The 27119-nt window shown below is 45.0% G+C and overlaps 1 protein-coding gene across 1 annotated transcript in view; it reads right to left on the bottom strand.

Moving 5' to 3' along the window:
- The window catches only part of SND1 (staphylococcal nuclease and tudor domain containing 1), a 417946-nt gene that overhangs the window by 166948 nt on the left and 223879 nt on the right, over positions 1-27119 (bottom strand). Inside the window, exons 13-14 of the mRNA XM_060020832.1 lie at positions 19093-19203; positions 2196-2268 (exon numbers count right to left, since the gene is read on the bottom strand). Coding sequence (XP_059876815.1) covers positions 2196-2268; positions 19093-19203 — 184 coding nt within the window. The remainder of the gene's footprint in view (positions 1-2195; positions 2269-19092; positions 19204-27119) is intronic.

The following is a 27119-nucleotide window of genomic DNA, read 5'->3' as shown; positions in this document are numbered from 1 at the left end:
CACGGGCCCAGCCGCTCCGCGGCATGTGGGATCTTCCCGGACCGGGGCACGAACCCGTGTCCCCTGCATTGTCAGGCGGACTCTCAACCACTGCGCCACCAGGGAAGCCCGCTGCATTTATTTTTGAATAATGTAAGAGCAAACCAATTCGCCAATATCTAGGCAGAAAGGAGGATATGTATGAAACCGAACTACAGTTCAGTGGGGGATTATGAAGACAGGTTTCCTAAGATTCATTGCTACCAAAAACAAACACGCAAACATAAAGAAAACTCATCAAGGTAGAAGGCAGCATGTGATCCAAAGATAGCGCTCAAGAGGACACTATGCTGGGGGTACCAAGAGGACAGCCCCAAAGCAACTGTAACTCTACCTCAAAAACCTGCTGAGGGCCTCACCTCGATGCCAATAGGAAATCTAAGCAAGAATAGGAACTCCACAGGCCAAAACACAGCACCATCCCCAAGTCTGAATTCAGCTTCTAGACGGCCCTGGAGTATGGGCCAGACATGAGCTTTTGGGTGGGCGTATCTGCCATTAGTGCAGGAGTCACCACTATGTTTTCCAAAATAGGTATTTTACAGCGCTGTCCCCCTGCAGTTGAATAACCAAAAAAATTACCCTTTGACTTCACCAAAAGAATGATATTAAAGGAAATATTGTTGAGAATGCCACAGCAGATACATATAGAAATTAATATACACATGAACAATAACACAGCACGGTAAACCACAGAGAAAACTGGCCTGATACCAGCTTGCTGGGAAAGTCACCTGTGAACCATGAGCCTCAGGAGATACAACACAGTCACCTGTGGCTCAAAGGCCATTAGTATCAGGTTTTCTGGGCTTCTCTGGACTTGAGCTACGAGGAACGCACAGTGATGTACCCTGCTCGTTAAACAGTGGCACGACGTCTTGACGGAAGTCTAATTAATTAATTGCCACACTGTGCAATCTGTAGTCTGCAGTGACTGCTACAGAGAGGGAAAAGCTCAACAGAATCCCAGTGATTAAAGCCAACAGCGGACGACCACACCCAGGCAGAGGAGAGCTGCCGAGACAGGTTAGAAGCCACCACAAGGAACTACAGGCAAAGCCTGAGCCAGGCTTGGGAACACAACACAAGATACACTGGAATTCATCACTGCTGTGGGTCTGGCTGAGCTTCTGTTTACGGTAGTATTTTCTTCTTGTGCCCAAGGCAAGCTTCCCAAGTGTCCAAGCTAAGACTGACTACCCTTCCTCTGTCATGTCCCTTGGGCTGCGTGCTCCTCCCTACACATGCCCTGGAGCCCCTCCTTACCCATTAGTGGCTATGGGAGTTGAACTGGATGGTGTGTGTCCCAGGAACAGAGGGTGAAACTGACAGCCAGAAGGCCTTCCCCCGGCCACCTGATCAAAATCAACCCCTGAACCCTCACTACTGCCTTGGTCTGTTCCATTCCTCAGAGCAGTCGCTGCTGCCTGGCATTGCTATTGCCTCCCTTTCCCGCTTGCATGTAGGGACTTTATCAGTTCTGTTCATTGTTACATTTTCTGCCTAGAGCAGTTCCAGGCACAGTAGGCACTTGCTGAGTAAATGAATAAACCCCCTCAACTAACAAAGGAGTCTAATTCAGCCAATGAAAGTTCCTAAATATGCAAGGGTAGCATCCTGATCATGAAACAGTCGTTTGGACACAGCCTTTAGGGAGCTCAAAAGTATCTGCATCATCTCTTCTCCCACATCATCTAATATATCTGTTAGCTCAAAGGATGCTCACATACTTCTCCCTAGTTGATTAGGATTAATTAGGATTAATTCCTAAACCTGTCCTAGAACCTGTATTTGACCTTTCTCCACTAAGACTTTCCAGTCACAGAACAGGGATTTTTTTTTAAAAGGTAATTTTATTTTAATACAACTCAAAAGAAATATCTCCTAACTCATGATAACAAGAAAAGGGAAAAGCAACTCAGTAAAAATTCAGATGAAGAGATAGGCGGTTTTACGCCCTTGTTTAAATTCTGTTTTCCTGGAGTATAAAACAGGATCTCTATAGATGCATTAGGAGAAGCCATGGAAAAATTCACATTCAGTGCCTGAAAACGAATGAGCTACAGAAAACACATCAACTGAGGTCCTTCGGTGAATAAGCAGCCAAGCTCCTGGTGCCTCGGAGCCACACAGCTCCATTCACGGACACAACTCACCCCAGATATGTCTGCGACACGGTGGATAGGCACTTCCTTCTTGCTATGCAATCCTTTACCATTCTTAATAGCCCTGTAAAGAAAGAAGAAAAAAGAAAAGAAGCCCGATGACAATACAAATCACACTGGGAAGGGGTAAGGAGGGTGGGAAAAGGCGGCAGGAAGAGACGTTGGTCCGATGGTCACATGTCACTACACAGGGCACGCTGCGGAGCAGCCAGTCTCGGCCAGAGCATTGGGAGGTGGGGAGGGTACACTCCTGCTCTTCTCCTATAAGCCCAGTTACCACAAGCGGGCTGCTAGTTACCGCTAACAGTGTGCCTGGTTATCAAAGAGAGCTCCAGAACTTGTTTCCAAAGGAAAAGCATCGTTCTAGGCACAAAAGAAGAATCAGTTGGAAGAGCACATTCCTAAAAAACAGAAGTAATAACGTTTCTTTCTGTGTTTAATCACATGAAACATTTTAAATGCAAAAATATGTAGCTAGTGTTCCAATTCTAATGGAAATAAGTTCCTCCCAAGTAAAAAGATAAGTTGCCCTGAATGAAGCAATACTGTACAGAAAAGTCTTTTTAATAATGGGGAAGAAAGGAATTCCCTGGCAGTCCAGTGCTTAGAGCTTGGCGCTTTCACCACCGGCCCAGGTTCGATCCCCGGGCAGGGAACTAAGACATGGCAAGCTATACCGCACGGCTGAAGGAAAAAAAGGGGGGGAGAAATTAGCAAAGGTACATAACTGACATCAAGCCTCATTTTCAATCAGTCTCAGGTTGTAATAACACTGGGTTTACCAGCGGACCCTGGGACACACATCTGACCACTGGCTGGTTTGCTCCAATCTCCCACCTTTTGCCTCCTAATCCCTTGAGTGGTAGCTTCAGGGACATGATGATCACTCATGTAACAATGAAGGACCGCAGAATCAAAGGTGATGAGTACATCACTCAGCGATGACACCATTAGTCAAGACCTTTGCGCATACTGCCAGCCTGCAGACTCACATGGGGAACACTGCTGTGTTTAGACATTGAGGAAGAGGTTCAGGAGTGTGACTGCTCCATGAACTAGACTTTCCAGGGTTTCCATATTCCAGAGAAAGTGTTAAACTGCCCAGGCCAGGGTCAACACGTCGGACCCTCACACTAGGAACCACACTGCAACCTTCTTCCCACTCGGGCTCCACTAATGAGCAGGAGTAGAGGCATTACTCTCAGGTCCTAACTTTCTAAAACCAATTCACAAATCAAACTGGGCGGGTGTTGCTGAGTGCAAAGTGGAACAGTCATTTCTTACATACTGGGACCCTTATCACTCCCCACTTGCCCCTTTTTCCAACCCAGGGGACTTGTCTCTCACTCAACTGATTTGAAACACCTTCTGTTCAGATACGACAAAACACTTCCCTTACCACCCAGTTTCCACTCCATGATGAGGGGAATAAGTCAAAGTACAGAATTAAGAAAAAAATCATACACTCATTCTAATCTGAACTGTTGGCTGAAAGAAAACATTTCCAAGTTCCTTGACTCCCATGATTCCTCCTGAATCTGAATCAAGGGCTTCAGCTTTAGAAATTGCAAATGGGTCACAATTGCTCCATTTAATTTCAGTCCAGTGATTTACTGTTCAGGGTGTCTGATAATGACCACGGACCAGGTTTAGCCCCTGGTCCCTTGGGATCTGCACACTAATGGTAGCTCTAACTCTTCCATCTCCCAAAGCCCTGTGTACATCCTGCTTGTGTCCTGTTTCTACAGCCTCCTCTGCCATCAGCAGGCTTTCCCCATTTTGCTACCATAAACTCCAAGGAGGGGGCTTGGGAACAAACCCGCAGCGAGGCAAGGCAAGAGCTCACTGCCACCCTGAGGTAAGTCGCCTTTCTTCTAGGTGAGGCCTGCTCAGCTTTCTGCAGGTCCCACGTGGGCACAGATTGCCCACAGCCTTCTCCTCTTCTAACAACCAAAATACATGGACCTGCCCAATAAACAGATGGTTCATGGAGAACACTGCTGAACTCCTGGCCTTTCCTGGGGGTTGGAGAGCACCTCATATACTACGAGGAAAAAAGAACAGGGCCTGGGCAGTAAGTCAGAAAACAGGTTCTCAAGGCAAAAATGGTGAGCTGGCAACCTACAATTCTGCTTTCTCTCTGTGACCCCAAAGTAGCTTTGTGCCATAAGCAGAAATTCAGCACTTAACCAAGATTAAACATACCACCCCAAGGGGAAAAACATAATACCCCAAAGCAGAAAATATGGATAACAGTGTACATATGACATTTGAAACAATCCAGAATTCTTTAAAATTAAGTCTTTTTTGTTTCATTGTTTTTTTGTTTTCTTTTGAGGTACGCGGGCCTCTCACTGTTGTGGCCTCTCCTGTTGCGGAGCTTAGGCTCTGGACGCGCAGGCTCAGTGGCCATGGCTCATGGGCCCAGCCGCTCCGCGGCATGTGGGATCTTCCCGGACTGGGGCACGAACCCGTGTTTCCTGCATCGGCAGGTGGACTCTCAACCACTGCGCCACCAGGGAAGCCCTGTTTCATTGTTTTATTTATTTTTTAACATCTTTATTGGAGTATAACTGCTTTACAATGGTGTGTTAGTTTCTGCTTTATAACAAAGTGAATCAGCTATACATATACATATATCCCCATATCTCCTCCCTCTTGCATCTCCCTCCCACCCTCCCTATCCCACCCGCTAGGTGGTCACCAAGCTGATCTCCCTGTGCTATGCGGCCATTCTCTACGTCTGTGTCTTTATTCCTGTCCTGCCCCTAGGTTCTTCAGAATCAGTTTTTTTTGTTTAGATTCCATATATATGTGTTAGCATACGGTATTTATTTTTCTCTTTCTCACTTAATTTTACTGTCATACAGTGAAGTAAGTCTTAATATTAAAAGAAGAAATTCTCTTACCTTGTTCCGAAAAAAAATACTAGATACTTGTTTACATTCAGGCATTAATTTTGGAAAAACCTTCAAAGACTTCATCTTTTCACACTTTAGATACAATTGCTAAATTAGATAAATTTCAGGCAACATCATATTTAAACTGAGAAATAGTTCTTGGCAAAACAGAGACAAGGGCTTCCCTGGTGGCGCAGTGGTTGAGAGTCCGCCTGCCAATGCAGGGGACACGGGTTCGTGCCCCGGTCTGGGAAGATCCCACATGCCGCGGAGCGGCTGGGCCCATGAGCCATGGCCGCTGAGCCTGCACGTCCAGAGCCTTTGCTCTGCAACGGAAGAGGCCACAGCAGGGAGAGGCCCACGTACCCCAAAACAAAACAAAACAAAACAAAACAAAAAAACCAGACAAAATTGAAAGTTAGTAATTTGTAGACACTAAGCACAAATGCTGCCCGCCCAGGAAGCCCTCTAAAGTATAAGTGGTATGCTGGACCCAGACGGCAAAGTGTGAGGGATCACTGAGTAGCTAAACGGTCTCATGTGCCAGCTTGAGTCTCCCTCCCTGTGCTGAGGTTGCTTTGGTTCTTGTTTGCCAGCTGCTGCAGAAACGACACCAGGTGAGCCATCCCCAGAAAACCTCCCTCAGCCTGACACAAGGCTGATGCCACGGGAGGGGGAGGGGAGGGGGAGGGAAGAGGGGAGGGAGGGGATCTGGGGGAACCACCCAGTGCAGGAGGCTGGGAGGGAGGTGATATGGGGATATATGTATACATTTCGCTGATTCACTTTGTTGTACAGAAGAAACTAACAACATTGTAAAGCAATTATACTCCAATAAAGATATAGAAAAAAAAAGAAAGAGATTCATGCTTTTATCTCAAAGAGGTAAGGAGCAAACACCAAGAGTGGTAGGCTTACCACAGTGCGGTTAATGAAAGGAATATAATATGTACCTTTGTTCCGGGATGCAAGCATCCATATATGACATGCCGGCCTACTAACAGTTGTATATAAGGAAAATAAAAACAGGAAGATCCTGGTTCTGCTGCCTTGTCATTATTTCCTGGTGCGGCTACCCCTGTATCTTACATAACCCACCTTCTCTGGGATAGGTTTGGGGCCCTCTGTCTTTGAGACCTGGGAGGGTATAAAGGTAGCAGGTTTGCTTCCACTGATACCTGCTCCACAGAGCAAACACCAACTCCCCTCTCCATGCTGCCTGCAGGCTGCAACCACGGCTCAACATCCCTTTTCATTAGGCAAGGAATGAAACTCCTGACTTCTAAGCTTCACCTGCTGTGTCTGCTTAATAGCTGCTTTCTCACAAAGGCAGGCTGGAGCTCAGGCCAGCCAGGAGAAAAGAAGCAGGGGGGCAGACCACAGGCTGCTCCTCTCAGAGGCTTTCTTCTCCAAGCAGCCGCAGGACAAAGATGGCAACAACCAGCAGTGTCAATAATGGACAGAAATCATCACCAGCCAGGAAAAGTGAGTAACGTCCACATACCTACAAAGAGGTAACAGTAAAGGACAGGGATGAAAACTCAGGTGTCTAGGTTGCTTCTAGAAGCTTCTAGAAGCTATAGCGTGGAAGAGGAACCCCATTCAGATCACTGGAAAACTATTCCCTTTAACCAACGAAGTCTGAAATTCTTCTGTATGAGATACTACTGCCTTCCCACTAGAAGATAAAAACCATCAACTCTGCAAAGGCAGGCAGGGAGGTTGTTAAAGGGAGATCAGCCCGGCTACCTTAGCGCAACACAATTAGAAACTAGCACTCTTTATATGAAGGAACAGTTTGCTCTTCGGTTTTGGGGCCCCTTGCACAGGCAGAAAACCTCCTTCTCCAAGGCACAAGCCTTAGCACCACTGACATCTTGTGTCATCAGTTCATCTTGTGCCAACAAAGAGGCCATGACCTTAATTTCAATGTATAGATTATTATTCTGAATATTTTTGTGAGTTTACAAAAAAAAGTTCAAAGACTGTATGGTTAGATTCAACCTTATCCCAATCATAAAATAGTTGCCACACGAGGAATTCTTAACCTGGCGACATAAGTGAGCTTCACGTAGGATGCTGGGAATACCTATTAGCTAACCTGAAGTGGTAGTAGAATTATATATATGAATTTTTCTGGGGCATGGGAACTCCAACCGTTTCCCAGTTCAAAAAGAACCACTTTCATACATAAAGGCATTTAAAGAAAATAAAGTGACAGAAAGCATACCACAGAGAGGTAGCAGGGAAATGCCGAGGAAGATCAGGAGGCCCTGAATTCATCATTCCCCTTTAACAACACTGTCTTGGTAACCAGGAACCACAATGTCCCTTAACTCTGCTTCTCCTTCCTTGCCTGCAGCCAGAACTTCCTTCCTAACTGTGCTCACCTGGCATTTTTGTAACCCCCCTGGGCCAGGCCCACACCAATTTATTCCAAGATAACATCAGGAATATTTTAAATCCACTCAGGTCCCTTTGAGAGTGCACACCACTGCTGCATGACTTCTCCACAGAATTGATTTTTTCATTTCGCTCCCCTACTTATACCCATAACAAAGACCACCAGCCTGTGACATCCATCGAGTGGAAAGTGTAATGCTTGGCTTTCATGGGCCCCAGAGTTTATGTCTTCCCACCATTTCCACATTACTCCTTCTAATTCAATTAGGTCCATCTTCCCCAGGCCCCCTATGTGCAAGTTATTCATTACACTGTCTTTATAGATCCACACTAGTGAAAGAAAAGAATTACAGCTTATCAGTAGCCACCACCTCACCACAATCATAAAACAATTGTCATGTAGGAATTGTTAACCTGGGGTCCTAGGTGGGGGGCTGTTTGAACACTGGAAGTATCTATGAACTACTTTGAAATGGCAGAATTATACATGTGAATGGGTACATGCACGTGTATCTCTCAGTTCATCATGCAGTTTAAACTGCAATGCAGTATTTTCAAATTGTATCATGTGTTCACTTTATTTCTATAGCTAGACTACAGGCCCTTTGAGGGTTAGAATTCTATCCTTAATACTCGTTACGGTACTTAACACAGAGCTATGTCACATAGTTTTAAACTCAGGGTCACCTAGTTCAATGACTGTGTGTCTAGTAAAGCTGAACAAATGCCCGCTGACTAATGCAGAGTGTGAAGATATTTCAGATTGGAGACATGGATAATGCCAACTGAGTGTAGGGCGCAGAAGAGTGAGGCTTGCTGGCTCTCCTGGAGGTGCAGGTTCACGATGTATGCTCCAGGTCGCAGACATCTTGGTTTTGCTACTTGGAGTGGGGCAAGGCAGAAGAGCTGAAAGCCTGGCCTCTAAGCAGAAGCAAAAGTGCATCAAGAACAAAAGCCTCTCGCTCCCTTCTTCAAGAGTCCTACAGCTAGAGGAGATGGTCAATAGTCTGAATGGCAGTGACGGGAGCAAAGCTCCGGCCACCATAAACAGTGAAATGGAACCAAGTGGCAGGATTGTCAGAAACACCTACTAGATAATACAGGGTAAATGACTAAGGAGAAAGGAAAATAATTCCAACGGAAAAGGATAAAAAGCAGAACAAAGAATGAGCAACTTGCTAAACTTCTAAAGAAGCTTTCATTGTGTTTCAGATCATACTGATGAATACAGCAGTGAAACACAGCAAAAAGGAACACCTCCTTTGGTCTTTCTACTGGTTCCTTGGCAGCGGGAAGAAGCAACCAGGTCCTGACACTCGGAAAATGAGACGCAGAGCAGGCATAGGCGCACAATGGTGGGTGGGCATTATGCAGCTGCATTTTCAACGAAACCAGAATTACTGATAAGACAGAAAAGATGGAGAGTACAGAGACTGGAAAGGAGGAAATTGAGTCCTGTGGTCAACGGGAGGTCAGTGAACTAATGAGTCAGGAGGTATTATGAGGCAGCGGAGCAAATAACAAGGAACTCTGGGCCACCTCATCGAAAACTAATATAAGAAGAAACGAAGACGCATTGCTATTCCACCAGGTGTGACATCTGATCTGCTGTGCTCAGGTTAAGAGAGGGGGAAAAACTGAGCTCTGTGGCAGAGAATCACCAGAGAAGAGGTAGCCCGATATTAGATTCATGCGAAACACAAGCAGACCACGCTGTCCCAGATTAGGACCAAAGGACTACTAGAGCAGGTAGAAATGGTCAGTGTCAGTCTAAAGTCTTCTTGAGGGGCTTCCCTGGTGGCGCAGTGATTAAGAATCCACCTGCCAATGCAGGAGACACGGGTTCAAGCCCTGGTCTGGGAAGATCCCACATGCCGCAGAGCAACTAAGCCCACGTGCCACAACTACTGAGCCTGCGCTCTAGAGCCCGTGAGCCACAACTGCTGAGCCCATGTGCCACCACTACTGAAGCCCGTGCGCCTAGAGCCCATGCTCCCAAGAAGAGAAGCCACTGCAATGAGAAGCCTGTGCACCTCAACGAAGAGTAGCCCCCGCTCGCCGCAACCAGAGAAAAGCCCGCGTGCAGCAACGAAGACCCAACGCAGCCATAAATAAAATAAATAAATTTATAAAAAATAAATAAAGTCTTCTTGAGAGGACAAGGCTGCAGAAAGGTGAGATGAGATGAGAGGCAATGACAACTCAAAATTGCCTCAATGACACTGGTTTTATAATTTTTTCATATCTTTTTATTTATTTTTATTTTTTGGCTGTGCCACGTGGAATTCAGGAACTTAGCTCCCCGACCAGGATCAAACCCACAACCCCTGCAGTGGAAGCGCAGAGCCTTAACCACTGGACCGTCAGGAAAGTCCCAAATTTTTTCATGTCTTGATCACAGAGACAATACAGAAATACAGGGCCAGAGAAAAAGTAGGAGAAAGAACAATGCGTAATTCAATTCCAAGATAAAAGCATCATTAACAAAATTTCTAAGTGTTTATATACACATACCCACCCACTTAAATTGTGGGAAAAGTCTGGCGATTGTTTTTTCCCCCAGAAACAATAACTAAATGAACACTTCCTTGTAGTATTAGTTTTATTACATCATTTTGAATAACTTCACGTAAGTCCATAACATGGATGCACATTCCATAATTTACTCAATTGCCTACTGCTAGATATTTATGTGAATGTTAATAGTCCAGTATAATACTTCCAGTACTATAAATAATGCCAAAGGAATAACTCTTAAACTGTCAGGCATCTCCCTAATTATTCCTTAGAATAAATTCACGGAAGTGGAATGGCTGTGTCATAGGTCAGCAAAGCACTATTCCTGTCTTCCATTTCCCTTTCCCAAGGCAACCCAGACAGAACACGCCTTGCCTCGTGGACTCTATTTGTGGATAAACCCGTTGATTTAGGTGCTCCTTCCCAGGTACCCACTGGTATCTCCATGCTTATAATTATATTTGCAATTATTTACTTGCTCATCCAAAACCCCACTAGACCACACATTTTTGTTTTCTCCCCCAATGCACCTGATGTTTGTTACTGTAAAATGAATAAATTAGAGAACATTTTAATGCTTTTTCCTCAGTCAAAAGACGCAACAGGCTTACTGCTGGGAAAAATGGTTTTTCCGATGTGAGTACACTTACAGGGACCTGCTGGAAAAGATTCACTGCCATCCACTTGAGATCTGGCTCTCTGAACTTGATGCAGAAGCAAGAGGCATGGGAAGTAAGCCTTCTCAACTTCCAGGCCCAGAGCTGGAGGAGGGGAGTCAGGGGCAGCTGAGGAGATAACATATGCATGAGGGAGTTTACAAGAAATTTAGATGCAAAGAGTCTTACAAACGAAAGGAAGCTACAAAGGAGACTTCCCCTTCACAGGTAGCTATAAAATTCGGTGCATTGATGTATTGGTGATTAATTATTTGAACTACAGTCCTCTGGAGCGATTTCCAAGGATTAGAGCAAAAGTAGGATAGGGATATGTGTAATAGACACTCAGCGCTCCGACCCACTCAGCCCCCTGACACCGCAGATGAGGCAAATCAAGCAAGCACAGCAACCCTTAAGATGATTTCACATAAAATTAGCCGAGAGCTGGTAGAGGCTACTCAGAAGGAATTCAGTTCAAAAGCCACGAACGCAGGGTATGAGGAAGGGGAAAGAGGAGTCACAGGGAAGGAATACAGAACTATTCAATGGGCTTGGTGAGGAACAAGTATGGCTGGCAGGGAAGGCATAGCTAGGACAGAAATCCAAAGAGATCGAAAGCTTATCCATTCCATGCCTTAGTCTCTATTACCTTTTACACATGGTTACAATTCCAACTATTAAATTACTAATGTGCCGTAAAAAGGACACACATTTTGATTTTTTCTTAAAAACCAAAACCAAAACCAAACAGTGGTAAAGAATTGTTTAGGGCAGTGGTTCGCAAATTTTCATGCGCATTAGAACAACCTGAAGGACACGTGAAAAGAGACTGCTGGGACTCAACCCCAGTTTCTGATTCGGTAGGTCTGGGGCAACGGAGATGTGGGGAGACCTGAGAACTCACATGTCTAACAAGTTCCCAGGTGAAAATGACGTTGCTGGTCTGAGGACCATCCTATGGGAACCAGTGGTTTAGGGAGTCAAGTTATGAGACATTCAAAAATGTCAAGGGTCAAATGTTATCACTTTATTATTATAACTTATTTGGGATTAAAATTATGTTCCCAGTATGATAATCTTCAAATGTATTTCAAAATATGTTGGAAATATTTTGAAACCTCAAATACTTAGGGCCTTTTAGCCAAGAGAACAGTGAGATGGTAGAGAACAGACAAGGTGCTGTGGACAAACGGTCACAGCTGGGTGGAGAGGGGGGACCAAGTTAATTAGGAAGGTTAGTCTAGAACAACTTCCTCTGAAAGAACACAACCAGTGCAGATTAATAATTACAGGAAAGACTGGGCAAGGAGGACTTCTTACTGTGAGTTCATTATTTGACCATGACCTACAGAACTACCCACACCTTGTGTAAAACACAGGAGCTGAAGCTAATGGGTTCCGACTTTACCCCAAACCCCTCACACTAGTCATCAAGACGAGTCTCGCAGTTTGAGTTGTATCAGATGGAACTGGGAGTGGGGAGGAAAGACAGGATGAAGAGTGAACAGATCCTCTTAATATCCTGAAAGAGAAAACTGTTTGGAAATGGAGATATTATACAGCTCTCCAGAAGTGGCCATTTGTGCCGCCTTAAATGCAGATTGATTACTGCTATTTGGATGTTGAGTGCATCATCTCTTCTGAAGAAAGGGAAAAGCTAAATTTCCCCACATTCAGCTGTATCGTTAAATCACTTCCCCACACCAGCTCTTTTAATGCATTTTCCTGTTATCACATCCACTTGCAGGAGCTGATGTACCCTACCCCCCAACAGTGAAACGCCCCCCAACACTGACACGTGCTGAATCTCATTAGCAACCTCTGGCCGTGCCACCAGGGCAAGGGCAAGCCCCAAATCTAGCGGGGAGTGCACTTCCAGGGTTAAGGAAGAAAAGAAGCCATTAGGATACTGAACAGAAAGACCAGCCTCCTTTCTCACGCTGCCCTCCCATTTGCACCAGCATGATGTAACACAGCCGGGTGAAGAGGGCAGCAGATAATTCACCCAACTCCAGCTTTCTATAATGCCTGGCCTACAAAAATCCAACCGCACTCTGGCGCTACAGGAATTCAACAGTGAAGGAAAGAGAAAAACTTCAAATCAGAGCTCTGTTTTTAACAGTATTCACTAGGATCTAGTTTTATGCAAAGAGAATTTTCACTTGGTTCAGGTCATTAGGTTGAAAGCGAGAAACCTTGGTTTATTAAAGCTGTACCATTAAACTATTGAGAAGAACAGAGGCTGGACGGAAGAGATGAGTTTCAGGGAGATGCCCTCATGGGAAAATTTAATAGGAGTGAGAGATGGAATAAAAAAGATATCAGGCAGGCAGTGTTCACGATGCAGAGGGAGAAAAAGAGGAGGGGCTGAGAAAACAGGTAGGAAAAGAGAATAGGAAAAACAGCAATACCCAGAGGTCCTATTCAAGGTATTCAGCGTGTGTCCCTCTGAGACTGCATGCTTTGTAAGGCTTGAGTCTGTTATCTTTTCTCTTCACCACCTGGGACCCAGGGTACACTAAAGAGAACTGGAATGAAAAGGCACGAATGCAAAGCCATCACATGCAAGAGAAAACCAGCCTTGAACAACTGTTCCCATTAGAGGAATGATTTGTTTTCTTGGAGAACTGGTTAACTCTAACTGGTCTATACATTGCGATAGGATATATTAGTTTCAAATTTTCGAAACACAGACCCAACCTCAACACCAGTTTTCTCACCGGATTGGTAGGAAGGTGAAACCTGCTTCATACCAAGGCATTTCGCAAGTCAGAACAGTGTCAAGCCAGTAATGCTGACCTCCTCCAATTAAAGCAACAGAGAGCAAAAAAAATGCTGGTAAGTCTTCACGTTTCATTCATAAACAGCATTGTAAATGCCAGTTAAGTTGAAGGCACAGATAGGGAAGACCCTATAAAAAAGTTTTGTATTTTTTTATGCACAAGTCATTTTTTTCCTCCACCTATTAAAATTTTGTGAGAAAATTCCGAAAAAAAAAAAAAGTGGAGCTGCTCTGGCTCAATCAGGAGTGGGAAATCAAGCATACTTCTCTCCCAGTGGTATTATAAAAATGCAAAATACATTTACAGTTCACTGCTACAAGAGCATGGAAGTCAGTAAGCCCAATGCAGACCCAGTAACTGCAACACCAAGAGAGCTTTGTACTTGAAACAGTTTCCCTCTTAATAATGACTACAGGTATTGGCCTAGGGAAGAGTTACCAACAAGTTTATAGCCTTCTGATCAAAGTCTGTGATGGAAATGGCAACACAGATTTCCTAGAGGTACAAGCAGAGTGAATTCTACAACAGGGAGGGCGCTATCAACCAAGTTGGTTGGGTAAAAGCAAAAGAAATTTGATAGGATTTTAATGAAGGGCTGATGTTTACAGGGTTTGGAGGTTGGAGATGCAAAAGTCAGCAGACAGGAGCACTAGTTGCTTTTGTTTTTAAAGAAAAGGGAAGTTGCAAGGTTCACTCAATCAGAAACAGGAGGTCCCTGCAGGGTCAGGGAAGACTCGGAGCCCAGGCAGAGCTGAGCCAGGGCAGGCTCACGCTTGCCTCGCCGAGAGGGAGGACAACACCACAGTTTCCTTAATCTGCAGTGTGCCTGGCAAGAAAGAGAACACACCGGAAAAGATAAGAGAGAGCCTGCCCTTTTCTCTTCTCCCGAGATAACCCTAACCTCATTCTGTATGTCCAGAATGAATCTAAATTCATTTAAATCTGCTCAGACCCTAGGTTGTTCAATACAACTGCTTTCCCACTGTCAAGCTGGGGCATAAATTTCTTTTCTGAATATATACATTCTATCTTGAAATCACAAAATCTTAGAATTAAAGGGTACCTTCAAGGAATAAAGCCCAACTTCTGAACTAACAACTGTATTTTCCTGCAATGAACCACAGAGTCACGGTTTCTAGGAAACCTTCAAATATTACATTTTAATATAAAAGTAGCTTTAGGTGGATGCAGACAGATGATATCCTACAGGTCGGGATGTCCAAGGAAAACAGGGCACACAGCCAGGCTTTGATTCCACGCATTGCCAGCTTATCTTTCGTGTCCATAATGAACTCAACAAAAGCCCACCAGGAAGACCTGTAGAATGCTAGGGGAATTCACATTCTGTACTGTTTAAAATCAAACAGGATGTGTTATATCAAATACACAGAGTTTGAGAGACTGTGTAATACCTTAGAAAATAAGAAGGGTCCCCATAATGGCTCAGTATCTTGGAAATACCTCAGAAGAATATGAGATTCTCTGTAGGAGTCAAAGCCCCGCCTCAAGCTTAGAACACTCATCAAGACAGACAAAGCAGCCGGCCCGCCGGCTGAGAAATACTGAAGTCAAACAAGAATGGGAAATGTTGGGAAGCCAATATGGGGGTGAAAAATTAGAACGGTGCAGAAAAGAAATGACGTGACACACTGCCAAAGGAGTCCACATGATGCCCCTAAAAGGGGGGGACCAAGTTCAGGAGTGGCATCAGAAAGTGTGGGTCAGCTGTACCTAAATTCTTTTTGCTACGAATATGGAGGACACAATGGAGCTCTCAGAAGACTGGGACACAAGCAAGGGCTTTTCAATGGAGCCCACAGAGAAGCAAGGCTCAAAAATACACACATAAGTGCCAAACCTTTATTTTGCCAGGACACAAGGTAAGGAGGGAAGAGGCAGCTGATGATAGACAAGTGAACTAGAAAGGAAGGTCGCCTGTCGGGAATTAGGGGTTCATTTATCCTTTAAACAAGAAAGATGTGGCTTCCTCTAGATGCGCCATGTGTTTGAGGCATGTAGAGGGTTCCCCAAAAGCAGACAGGCATCCGAATGAAGGCACTGAGAAGGGTCAGGCACACGAAACAGAGCTGCTGAGAGGGGTACGATGAGCTCCTTTCTGGCGGGCAGGTGGATACGCCTGAAAGCACAGGCAGCTGCAAACCGGCATTCTTCTTCCTCTTCTGTCTCACCTGGTCTCCCAACGCACGCCTAACGCGTCATTCCCTGAGCTCCCATCAGATGATCTGAGAAAGGCTGGCAGATCATACCCCCTTGCAGAGGAAGCAGCAGCTGCAGAGCCCTGAGAAAGCTCATCAACTCCCGAGCAGGCAGCTGGCTGACCCGCAAAGACAGAGTTAACAGGCTGCCCTTCCCCCAAAGCTTACAACGTTCTCTTAAAGGATTAATGGCCAAGCAGTGCTCTGGAAAGTAAAGTCAATGGCAGAGCACTGGGCACCAGTGCCGAGATCACTAGAGATAACCAGAGAGAACAACAGGGATCCAGGGGACAGGGACAAAGAAGTCTCTTGGAACCACCATCCCTGTGGGCAGGGACTCAAGAGAATGCTGGCCTTGCCATGTTACGTTCACCCACTTATTACTGACCAAAAGACTTCCAGGATGAGTGACCTGCCATGAACACAGCAGATGTTACTAATTTGGCCTTTGCTAAAGCATTAGATACAGTACCTAAAGAAATTTTACTTGGGAAATTAATTCAAATTGGCTTGGTTCAGTACACAACCACTGGAGTTTAAAAAGTGGCTGAAGGATGATAAACAAAAGACAGTTAAGTGACAGTCCAAGCGGTGAAAGACTTGGGGTCAACAGCAAAGCCGTTCTTGTTTAGGGGTTCTATTCAGGGCCAAGGAAAGGAGTAAACAACTCGCTAATGAGATCTGCAGAGGACACTCAGCTGGGAGATAGAGGGACCGCATGGACAGGGGCATAATAATTACAAGGCCGACTGGAAAAAAATATAGCTCATCTATCTAGAGGAAAACAACCCTAAACTCAGATCACATTCCCTGGACAGGTAGGATAAGGGGCAGAAGCAGCATGTAAAAGCACAGGGAGCGCTTCCCTGGTGGCGCAGTGGTTAAGAATCCCCCTGCCAATGCAGGGGACACACGGGTTCGATCCCTGATCCGGGAAGATCCCACATGCCGCGGAGCAACTAAGCCCGTGTGCCACAACTACTGAGCCTGTGCTCTAGAGCCCGCAAGCCACAACTACTGAGTCCATGTGCCACAACTACTGAAGCCCGCGCACCTAGAGTCCGTGCTCCGCAGCAAGAGAAGCCACTGCTTGCCGCAACTAGAGAAAGCCTGTGCGCAGCAACGAAAACCCAACGCAGCCATACATATATACATACATACATAAATAATTTAAAAAAAAAAAACCACAGGGAATATCTCATAGGGGCCAGAGTGCTTCAAACCGAAGGCGACCTAAAATAAAGCAGTGTCAGAGAAGAGGTGCTCTTGCGGTGAGGTCGACTATCATTTTCCCAAAAATGGGGGTGCATTCTGCACTGAAAATAGTCTTCAATTGCTATAAGGCCACCATTCCTATCTGGCAAGTGTTCTGGTCTTTCTTGTTGCGGCTGGCATCGGGCTTGTGGACAGCACCGCTCCCAAGGAGGACTCATTCGCAGGTCATGTGGGCCACTTCTCCTAAAGCTTTCTAAGATGTGTACTGCCCCATGGCAATACTGCAATGACTCACTGGCCAGGGGAAGTGCTTAATTTCTCTCCGTTTACTCTACCTGCAGCAGTGCAATGACTCCGGAGCCAGTTTTTCCACCATCCGTCTGAAAGCAGTGGCTTGGCACAATTATCTCTAGGCAGCTCACTGCTTTAACAGGCAAGTGTCTTGTTACATTCTATCAGCTCGAAATGAGTACCAGACTAAAAAGGCTGTTTTCTTTTTAAAACCTAAAAAATGTCACCTATCTCTGCCTCCTCGTTAAACATTGTAGCACAACAGCATAATAAGAGAGCCTGTTGTGGCCTCACTTTCCACAGCAGCTAGGTAAATTATTTTCATGCTTACCTGCCTGTCAGAGTCAAATATTCACCAGTGGCAGAGTGAACCCAGGGCAGAAAATGGGACTCTCGGTCCCACTGTATTGCTAAGTGCTTTTGCTACACTGGGAATACATAACCGCTTCTCCAAGTTGCCACCAGATCAGACTGAGCATGCCCAGAATGAACCTCCCCACCCCCACCCCCCAAATCCCACCTAAAGAACAGTCTAATCATTGCCCATTTCCTAGAATAGCAAGATCATCAAATAGTAGTCAGAGATGTGAAGACACATTTCCCACTATGGGTTCTTTCAGCCCAGTTGGCTTAGTTCGCTGGGAGAGAAGAATAAGGAAGTGAGAGAGGATTGAAGAGAAACACCAGTTATGGACTATACATCATATTATTTTATACTAGACATGAATGAGCCTCAGGCAACCAAAGATACTGAACTTTGTGCTGAAGACTTAGGTCCTAGGCAGGTCCTACTGGGAAAAGCCCACAGGAAAGAATCCAAAAAGCCACAGCAACCTGTCAGACTGCTTTCTGTGTGACATTCTACAGATGCCCTATCCATCAGGATGTGACATGATGTTAGAGGTAAACGTCATGTATTAGGGCAATGTTCTGGGCCAAAGAGCAAGAGAAGTGATCTCAATGACGAAGTCTAAAGTATAGACAGCATGTGCTCAAACTCATTCCTCCTCTAACTGTGGAGCATAAGCTGGCAATTACCAAACTTCTAGAACAAACTAAGTCCTAGGTCACAGGAAAACATCTGCGTGAGGCAAGCGCCTGCAATCACTTTGAAACAATGGATACATTTTGGTTGAGCCCAGCAGTCTGATAAGCTCTCCGAGTCAGAACAGCGATCATCACGGAGTTCCGGCTCTGTTTCCCGGGAAGGCTGGAGGAATCGCTTTGTTCCCAGCACCGCCCAGTGACACAAGGCCCCATGAGAAAGAGCCCTGAGGAACTCCTGGTAAGAAATACTGCTGAGCAGTACGCATGTCCTTGGGGCAACCAGCCATGGGGATGAAGGACAAAAGCAAAATGTCACAGGGCTTCTCACAAATGCTCTCCTGCCAGCTGTCAGAAGTGTGAAACGCAAACTCATTTCCTAATAAATGTTTTCATTTCCTTTGTACATGACAAAAGGTCTAGAGGTGACAAATGGGAGGGGCCGGGGAGCAGAGGCCTCTGCAGGGAAGAACCCGAGGCAAACGTCCTGCACAGTAAGCAGGGCTCCACTGTTTGTCCCAGGGAAGGAAAGGATGGTGGAGATAAAAATATTCCACGTATAAGTTTCTCATCTGTCGTTCATTTTACGGCATCTACTAGAAGATCATATCTAATATATGCCTAAATTTTGCAGATTTAAAAATATAGAGGCCCAAGAGTGTTTAACCAAGGTTAGATTGTGAGTTTGAAGTGAGGTCCCTTTTCTTTTGATGGGGAAAAGCTGGAATAATAAAAGAACACAAGCTTTCTCAGCATGTTGTTTTCTGTCGCATTCTGGTCAGGGATGGGCAGGACAGTGGGAAAGAAAAAAGTGGGGCCCTGGGACCCAAGGCGTTCACTTTAATTTAAATTATGCATCTCACCTGGCCTCGGCGGCGAGCAGTTCATCATAGTGAGAGGACCGCTGGTCGTCATCCTGCCGGTATCTGATCACCGTGGCCAGACCTTTGCTGACAAGGGCCTCAGCAATGTTTCTGCAACAGAAAAGATAGGTCAGTGAGCACTTGAGGTGCATGTGGGGCTCAGTCAACAGCAATAATAAGTTAGCACCTGGAGGTCTTAACGCATCCTGGCAGAGGAAGGGGGAAGCCAAGGATTTCAAGACCAATGAGTTGCTAAGCTAGAAATCCAAATAAAAAGGAGAAATAACCAAGTCCCCTGGCTCAGCATTTTTCTGGTTAGTACAGTCAGATGCTGTATCAATCCATACATAAAACCTGGCAGAAAATATCTGTAAAAAGCCCACATTACACAGGGCTATTTACAGAACGTTATAAACAAGCCACTACCCTCAAGAAAAGTCTGCTCTAAAATATCAGGCACGCAGATGAGAAAAAACAAAGCACATAAAAGCATGACCTAAATTTCTCAAAATCTCCTTTCTAGCCTATATGGGAACTAGAAAATACCATGTTCCAGTTTGGCAATGTTGGGAACACTGGTTTCATGTAACACTCAAAGTGCGTCTCTCCTCATCAGAACTTCCAACGCAGGCTCTCCCCTCAACCCAAAGGGGGCTCGGAGGAGGTGAGGCTAGGAAGGAATTGGCGGGGGGAGGGAGAGGGGGAGGCACTGGGGTAGAATGAAAGATCTTTTAAAAAAATTGCATGAGTCAGGGAAACAAAGTAAAAAGTATAAACCCTGTGATGACCAGCTTTGGAGCAATACTCCCAACAGTCCTTTTAGGACCACAGGATATTCAGATTAGAATCCTGCTTCAAAAAAATTTCTCCAACGTGCTGAATCTTTTCTTCACTAGCATAAGAAAGCGGGGCCACTGTGCGTGGCTTCCATCTACTCAGAAGAGGACACTGGAAATGGCGCTCAGACAACTAACGAAGCGTATCTGCATGGTTCCCCTCCCCCCCAACGTGGAAAGGGACCTTTGATGGACAGAAATGAAACTGCGAAAACAAATTTTCAAAAGTTACCTGTAGCCAAGTACTGCAAAGCAAGAGGCATAATATCACTGGGGGAGAGCGGCGGTTATGTCTTTCTTTGTGTCTGTCGTAATTACACCAAAGGCCCCACTCAGACCATCTGGTGAGCTGCCCTTTAGGGAGGAGGGACGGTAAGCAATAGGCTACTGTACCATATGCTACGATTTAGTGTCGCTGGGGAATGCAGTTAAATCTAGTGGTTCTTACTCTCAGACTTCGGGGATGCAGTGAGCCGGGCTAAGCAAACTATAGGCATGTTTAAGCCACTTAAGGGTTCTCTTCATCAAAACCCAGGGATTTACTTTAAAAAAGGGGAGGGGGGATATGTGCGGGTAGACAAAGGAGGAAAAGATGCTGTGGCTGATTCTCTTCTCATTATGTGCCCCTCTGCTGCCTGCTTATCTACTGCCAGCACGATATTAATATCTCCAAACTGCCACGGAATTAGCACTTCTCAAAATCCACTCCCACAAAGAGGCTGCTTTGCTGGCCACCCTGTCTCCTGAGTCACCGCATAAGCGTGCTGGCAAACGTTGTCATTATCACAGAGCTGGGTTTGGCAGTGTGGAGAATGCCAGCAGCCCCAAATCAGCAGCTGTAGATGATGCTGTATGCGGAGAATTTAACTAAGGGTGTCACCAAAGGCCTGAAAGGGCAGGAGAGAGGCTCCGCCCACCAAGAGGCCAGAGAGAAGATGGGCACGAGCCCACCTGTGACAGGTTGAGACGGCTTAGTGATTGGAAATGCCAGAAGAACAAAGGCACGTTTGGTACTAGTGCATTTGGAATAACAGTGCATTGACATTTTACAGTCAACACGTGGGGTCTGGAGGAGAAAGCTGGAATGACAGGGCAGAAGAGGGAGAATTCACACAAATAAGCTTCTATATGAAAAGCTAGAGGATACTAAGCAAACTAGCACAAATGTTTAATGATCCACCCTGGTTAATTCTGCTCCGATCAATTTACAGTATTGAACTGAGTGCCTATGTGGCCAGCAGAGAACCAAGGGCACAACCCTTCCCTCTCCTGCAGGGTTCTTGCCCTCCGGATCCTGCCAGCAAATGTCTACAAACCAGTTAGGGCCTCAGATTCTAAAATCCACAACCTGTCCACCACCTTCCCTCCCTTCTCTCCAAAGCTTCAGTGTGAGCCATATTCCCTTAGCTTCTTTTCCCTAAATACAGACTTCTCCTGGAAGAATGGTTTGATGCTAGTAGTCAGCAGCATGGACAGTAAAAACACAGGAAACAATGACAGACATCACTATGGGGCCCTTCCTACGAGCCAGGCATGTGAGAATCACACCACATGTATTTTCTTCTTGGTGCGTGCTCCCCTGTGACATCACAGCATATTACAATCAATTCATCATCTATCTTCCAATTCGAAATTACGAAGTCTGAGAGGGCAAGGGCTGTGTCTTTCTTGCTCTGTACCCAAGTATGAGAAAAACATCTGATCGTTTTGGAAATACAGCACTGGAACATTATTTCTTATCCTAAGCATTTATTAGCCAAGCTTGCCCAGCATAGAATTAAGGACAAAAGCTTTCTACATGCCTTCCCAGCTTTTGTTATTCTCCTCTCCATTATGTAACACTTGTATTTAAAGAGAATGGAAGGGGGCTTCCCTGGTGGCACAGTGGTTAAGAATCCTCCTGTCAATGCAGGGGACATGTATTCAAGCCCTGGTCCGGGAAGATCCCACATGCAGTGGAGCAACTGAGCCCATGTGCCACAACTACTGAGCCTACACTCTAGAGCCCGCAAGCCACAACTACTGAGGCCCACGTGCCACAACTACTTAAGGCCGCGCGCCTAGAGTCCGTGCTCCACAGCAAGAGAAGCCCCCGCTCGCCGCAATTAGAGAAAGTCCACGTGCAGCAACAAAGACCCAATGCAGCCAAAAATAAAATAGATAAATTTAAAAAAGAGAGGGAGAATGAAAGGGAGACAACTAAAATGGAATTAGCCTAGATACATGTACTTGACTCTCTCATTCATTTCTTTTGGCCACTAATGAAAGGTCAGGAGATCTCCCCCGGCCAAAGATGGCTCGGAACTCAACACCAGTGTATTGATTAGTTGCCCAGTAAGAAAAGAGAACATTAAATTATGTGCCATGACATTATGCTGCTTTAGACAAATTTATAAGTTCTGCTTTCTTGAGTGTATCGGTAATTCTACTCTAATTATACATGTCTGGTTTGAATGGATAATTCACAATCAGCAGACAAAAAGGGACCGACCTAACAGCCTTGGAGTGGAGGTCTAACAGGAAATCATCTCTCTCTGTATCAGCTAGAAACACAAAGAGAATTAGTGCTGGCATTCAAATGCTTCTTCAAACTCAAGGAGAATTTTAGGTTATATGAGAAGTGAACCGTTTCCACTAGTCAAGGTCAGATGTTCCTGATAAAAACACAAGCAATGTGGGTCTTTGCAAGCTTTCTCAAAAGATCTCCATGTAGTTGACATCCTCCCCTCCCACTCATTTCCATAGCAAGCAGGTTGCAAAAAGCTCATACTTTCTCATAAGATACCTTTGAAACCATGGGGTACTATACTCTGCCAACCTGGAGAAAAGGTGTTCTGTGCCCATATATGAGAATAGGATTAAAGTAGATTTTAGTCACAGTAGGCTATAATGATCTGATCATACCTTTGCCTGCCTTCTCCATCCCTACGCCCCAAACCCAAGATTAGAAGTAATAATCAATACATGGATAGATCAGATAACTGACTAAAATTACCTAGATTACTTAAAAGTGTGGGAGAGGAGGGGAGGGAGTAGTTTTAAAACAATCTTGCAGAAAAATTGCACATACAGTAACAAAGAACATGCCAACCTTTGATTCGTTTGAGAGTAAATGACCTGTTATACCACCACCCCCAAAACCTTTAGTGTGTATTTCCTACAAACCAGGACATTTTCCGACATAATCAGAAAATAATGACTTGAGCCAGGATATCAGTATGGACACAGTACTGCCATCTAACCCACAACCCTACTCAAATGTTGCCAACTGTTCCAATAGAGAACTTAGGGGAAACCAGATCTAGCTCAGAATCAGGTGTTGCGTTTTGTTGTCCTGTCTCCTCTGCCTGGAACGGTCTACCACGACCCTGAAACTTTTCAAGAGCATAGGCCAGTAATTTTGGCCTGATGTCTCTATGATCAGAGGCAAGTTATGAATCTTCGGCAGGAAATGTCACAGAAGTGATGCTGTGTTGTTCCCATGGCCTCCTTTGAAATGATGTGTAATTTACAGATAATGTTCATTTTGATCACTTGATTCGGGTAGTGTCTACCAGGCTTCTCCACTATAAAGTTACTTTCTTCCTTTTTATAATAGATACTGAAAAGAGACACTTTGAGCTATGTAATTTTCATCAAACTCCCAAGTTATTCATTTATTGATTTGTATAGGTATACTGCCATGAAATATTTTATTTAAAGGGTCATATAATCCACTACCATCATTTTTTATTCTGATGCTGAAATTTTTCCCAATTTGGCCAGTGAGAGCCAAGTCAAGCTGGCTCCTGTGTCCTGTCATTCTCTGAGCACTTCCTTGCTTTCGGGCACAATGCGTTCCAGGCTCATCTTCCACTGTTTTCTGCAGCTCTGAAATTAGCCATTTATCCAAGTAGTCCACATTTACATTTTTATCTCCATACATTTATTTCTATATCTATAACTATTGAAAACCATGTGTGGCAGTCATGAAAATGTGCCTCTCGGATCTCTGACTGCAGGAAGCATAATTGACTGACAGCCCAGCTGCTATGCTCTGAAACCTATTCCTCTCTTTCTGCCAAGGCTATGCTTCCCACCAGCTGCTTCTAGCCAATGACTGGGTGCAGTGGAAATACTAAGGCAGGCTTATTGCTGAGAGACCTGGGACTCCTCTGACAGGCAGCTTTGGCTTTGAGGACTCCTATCACCTTTGCTGAAACTCTTACAACTGCCCACAGCCCCAGCTTAGGTTTTTCTAATTCAACCTTCCATCCCTCCCTTTTCCACAGAGGTTAGGCATTCACAGCCTCCTCCAGCTCCCTTCCCATTTTCCCTCAATTTTCCCCAATTAACCTCTTGTCCGTTTAATCCTGTCTTGGCATCAGCTTTTTGGAGAACCTGAGCTCACCATGAGCTCACAAAGGTACTAAAACCCCATTCCAACACTATAGGGCTCGTGTAGTTTTCTTCCTTTCCATATTTATACATCCCTTTTGACAGTGGGAAGCCTGCCTTCCATTATCCTTAATTATTTTCCTTACATGAATAATCTTCTCTACATACACACATACAGTGTCTCACACATTCTTTGACTTCCACAGTTCGGTCCTAACAGTAGAGCTAATTTAAAGGGTATACGCTACTTATCAAGAGAACCTGGGGTAAATGGATAAGAATATTTCAAGAGTGGACATAAGGCATAACACTGGAACACACACAGGCGTGCGCGTGCACACACACACACACACTTCATTCTCCATCTGAGTAAGGATAACAGATAACTCTCAATGGCTTTGGCTCATAGATCTCTAGCTATTTGAACTAAACATTTTCCACTTAAACACCATCAACATTTTGCCAGTCACGGAAGTAGATGTCCATGGAGATTACAAAGCAGAGTATTTCCTTAAGGCAAACAAACACGTGGACACATATTCAGAATAAAGTAAGCCCATAAAGAAATGCCTTTACAATATATTTGAGTCAAGGCTAAAGGAAATGGTTGGAAGATAGTTGACAGCTCAATTATAACGGTCACATCACCTCTAGCAGAGGCACCTATCTCACGTGTACGCATACATGCACACACATACACGCATTCCTCAAGACTTCTCTACAATAACTTCAAGGCCCCGTGGGTCAAATTCCATAAGCTGAGCACAGAATGTACCCCATGGCTATTCACTGTGCGAACATGATCCAACAAGACATCAGGCATGTAGCCAGGGCCTGTCACCCATGACCCTCAAAGATTCCAGTATCTTATGCTGGGAAACTGCCTCTGCTTTGTTTCCACATTGGCTGGACCTTCAAGACAAGGACAGGCTTCCTCAAAAGTGCTGAGATGGAGAGCTCTGGCTGACAGGGTTCCCATATTAATTTCTAACATATCAGATGGCTCATCTCATGTCTCGGCTATATAGGAATGTGCTTCTGTGGGGCTGAACCACAGGGAACCTATGGGGGGCTGATGTCTTTCTTTGCAAATAAGTTAGAGACAAGGAAGGAGGGAGAGACCACCACAAGATTCGGTAATGAGGCAGAAAGCGAGGAGGACTGGACAGCTATCTTCTTCAGAATATCAGGGCCACCTTTACTCATATACACAGAAAACATGGGCTCTCAGTCTAAGAGGGCAAAGAAGTGGGGAAAATGATTAATGGCTACCAGGCCCCAAGGCCAGGTCCCGCTCCGATCTTCTCTACAAGTTCACACACAGACCTCTAATACCCACACCAGGCAAGAACCTGGCAATTTCAAGCTTGATATAGACTTGGCTTTTATAGGCTGACAAAGTAAGACTGTAAAGCGTGAGAGCAGAATTCTAGATGAGAGAGATCTACGACAATGGGCAGTGAACAAGTATCTTTACTGACTACTGTTTTTTCCCCAGGCCTCAAACTAGGAAAAAGCCCAGCAGAGCAACAGGGAGCTGCCACAAGCTAGTATGACAGCGTCTCCAAGGGTTGCACTTTGCCTCTCCCACCCAGTGTCTTCTATCCTCCAATCTTAGATTGAATTCCCAAGAATCTGGAACAATGAGTTTCCCTATTTTTTTTTCTTAAAATACATCCAGGAGGCACTTCCCACATAACCAAGCAGCATATGTAGACAGGAGATTCTGTTTTAGAAGCATCAATAATTAGAAACATCTGAGGTGGCACGACATGCTTTACAGACTTCCCAAATCTCTCTCCCACCATCTTCCCTATTTTTTCACTCACCCCTTGAACTAATGTTAATTCTAAAAATAACCGAAATAGATTTTTTGGGATCTTTTTACTCTTAATGGCTCCATATTCTGTTTAACAAGTCCTGTTACCAGGACAGTCACCAGAGGATCCGAACGGTGGCTAGAGACGTTCCTGGAACTCATAACACAGATCAAAAACAACAAAGAAGATTCAAAAGCCTCCATGTCCCTACCCAGGCTTTAGAAACTACAGTGAAATGAGGGAGAAAAAGCAGTGATTAAGAGTCTTAGGGCAGAGGACATACTCACTCCAGACACAGAGCCAAAGGTGACTGCTTTTGTCAACCCACCAACCCAGCTGTGGTTACATGGAACATGAAACACGGCATGACCCACAAAGAAGCATGACCCCAGAAAGCCGGACTCAAGAACAGGCAAGTATGGAATGGACTGATCTGAACAGCCTTAGAAGCTAATCAAGCAAAAAGGCACCCTTTCAAACAAAACACTCTCCAATAAGCAGCTCATATTTAATGAGCATTCAGAATATATACAGGTTCTAAACACAACTGTTCTACCAATGAGAGCATTCTCTAGAGACTGGATTTGAGATTATGAAAATCAAGAACTCTTCAGAACAAGGACTCTGTCTTTATACTTTCATAAATCCTACTCATTCTCCCTCATGGGGAGGGGATGGAAAGAAACCAATGCAGACTGATACGGACTAAGTCCAGCTGGAAGAATCCAAAAGGATGCAAGGTTAAAATGAAACCAAAGGAGACCCATAAACAAGACTTGCAGGGAAAGAAAGGAGGAACGAGGGAGGGGAGAGGGGAGAGAAAGGGGAAAGAAAAAAAAATCATTCCACAAAAAAATTACTGCTTTGTAGTAAGAGAAATCCTTGAATCCCCAACACAAACATCCATCCAAGCCTCAGTATTAATAGTAGGCTTACCCCTGAGCGTAGACAAAAGCCTCACCAGCTTCAGAGGCCACAACCCACTAAACACCAA

The sequence above is a fragment of the Delphinus delphis genome, chromosome 9, assembly GCF_949987515.2.
Source record: "Delphinus delphis chromosome 9, mDelDel1.2, whole genome shotgun sequence".
Classification (NCBI taxonomy): domain Eukaryota; kingdom Metazoa; phylum Chordata; class Mammalia; order Artiodactyla; family Delphinidae; genus Delphinus; species Delphinus delphis.
Note: the sequence above shows the minus strand (reverse complement) of the source record. Positions and strands in the feature narration are given on the sequence as shown.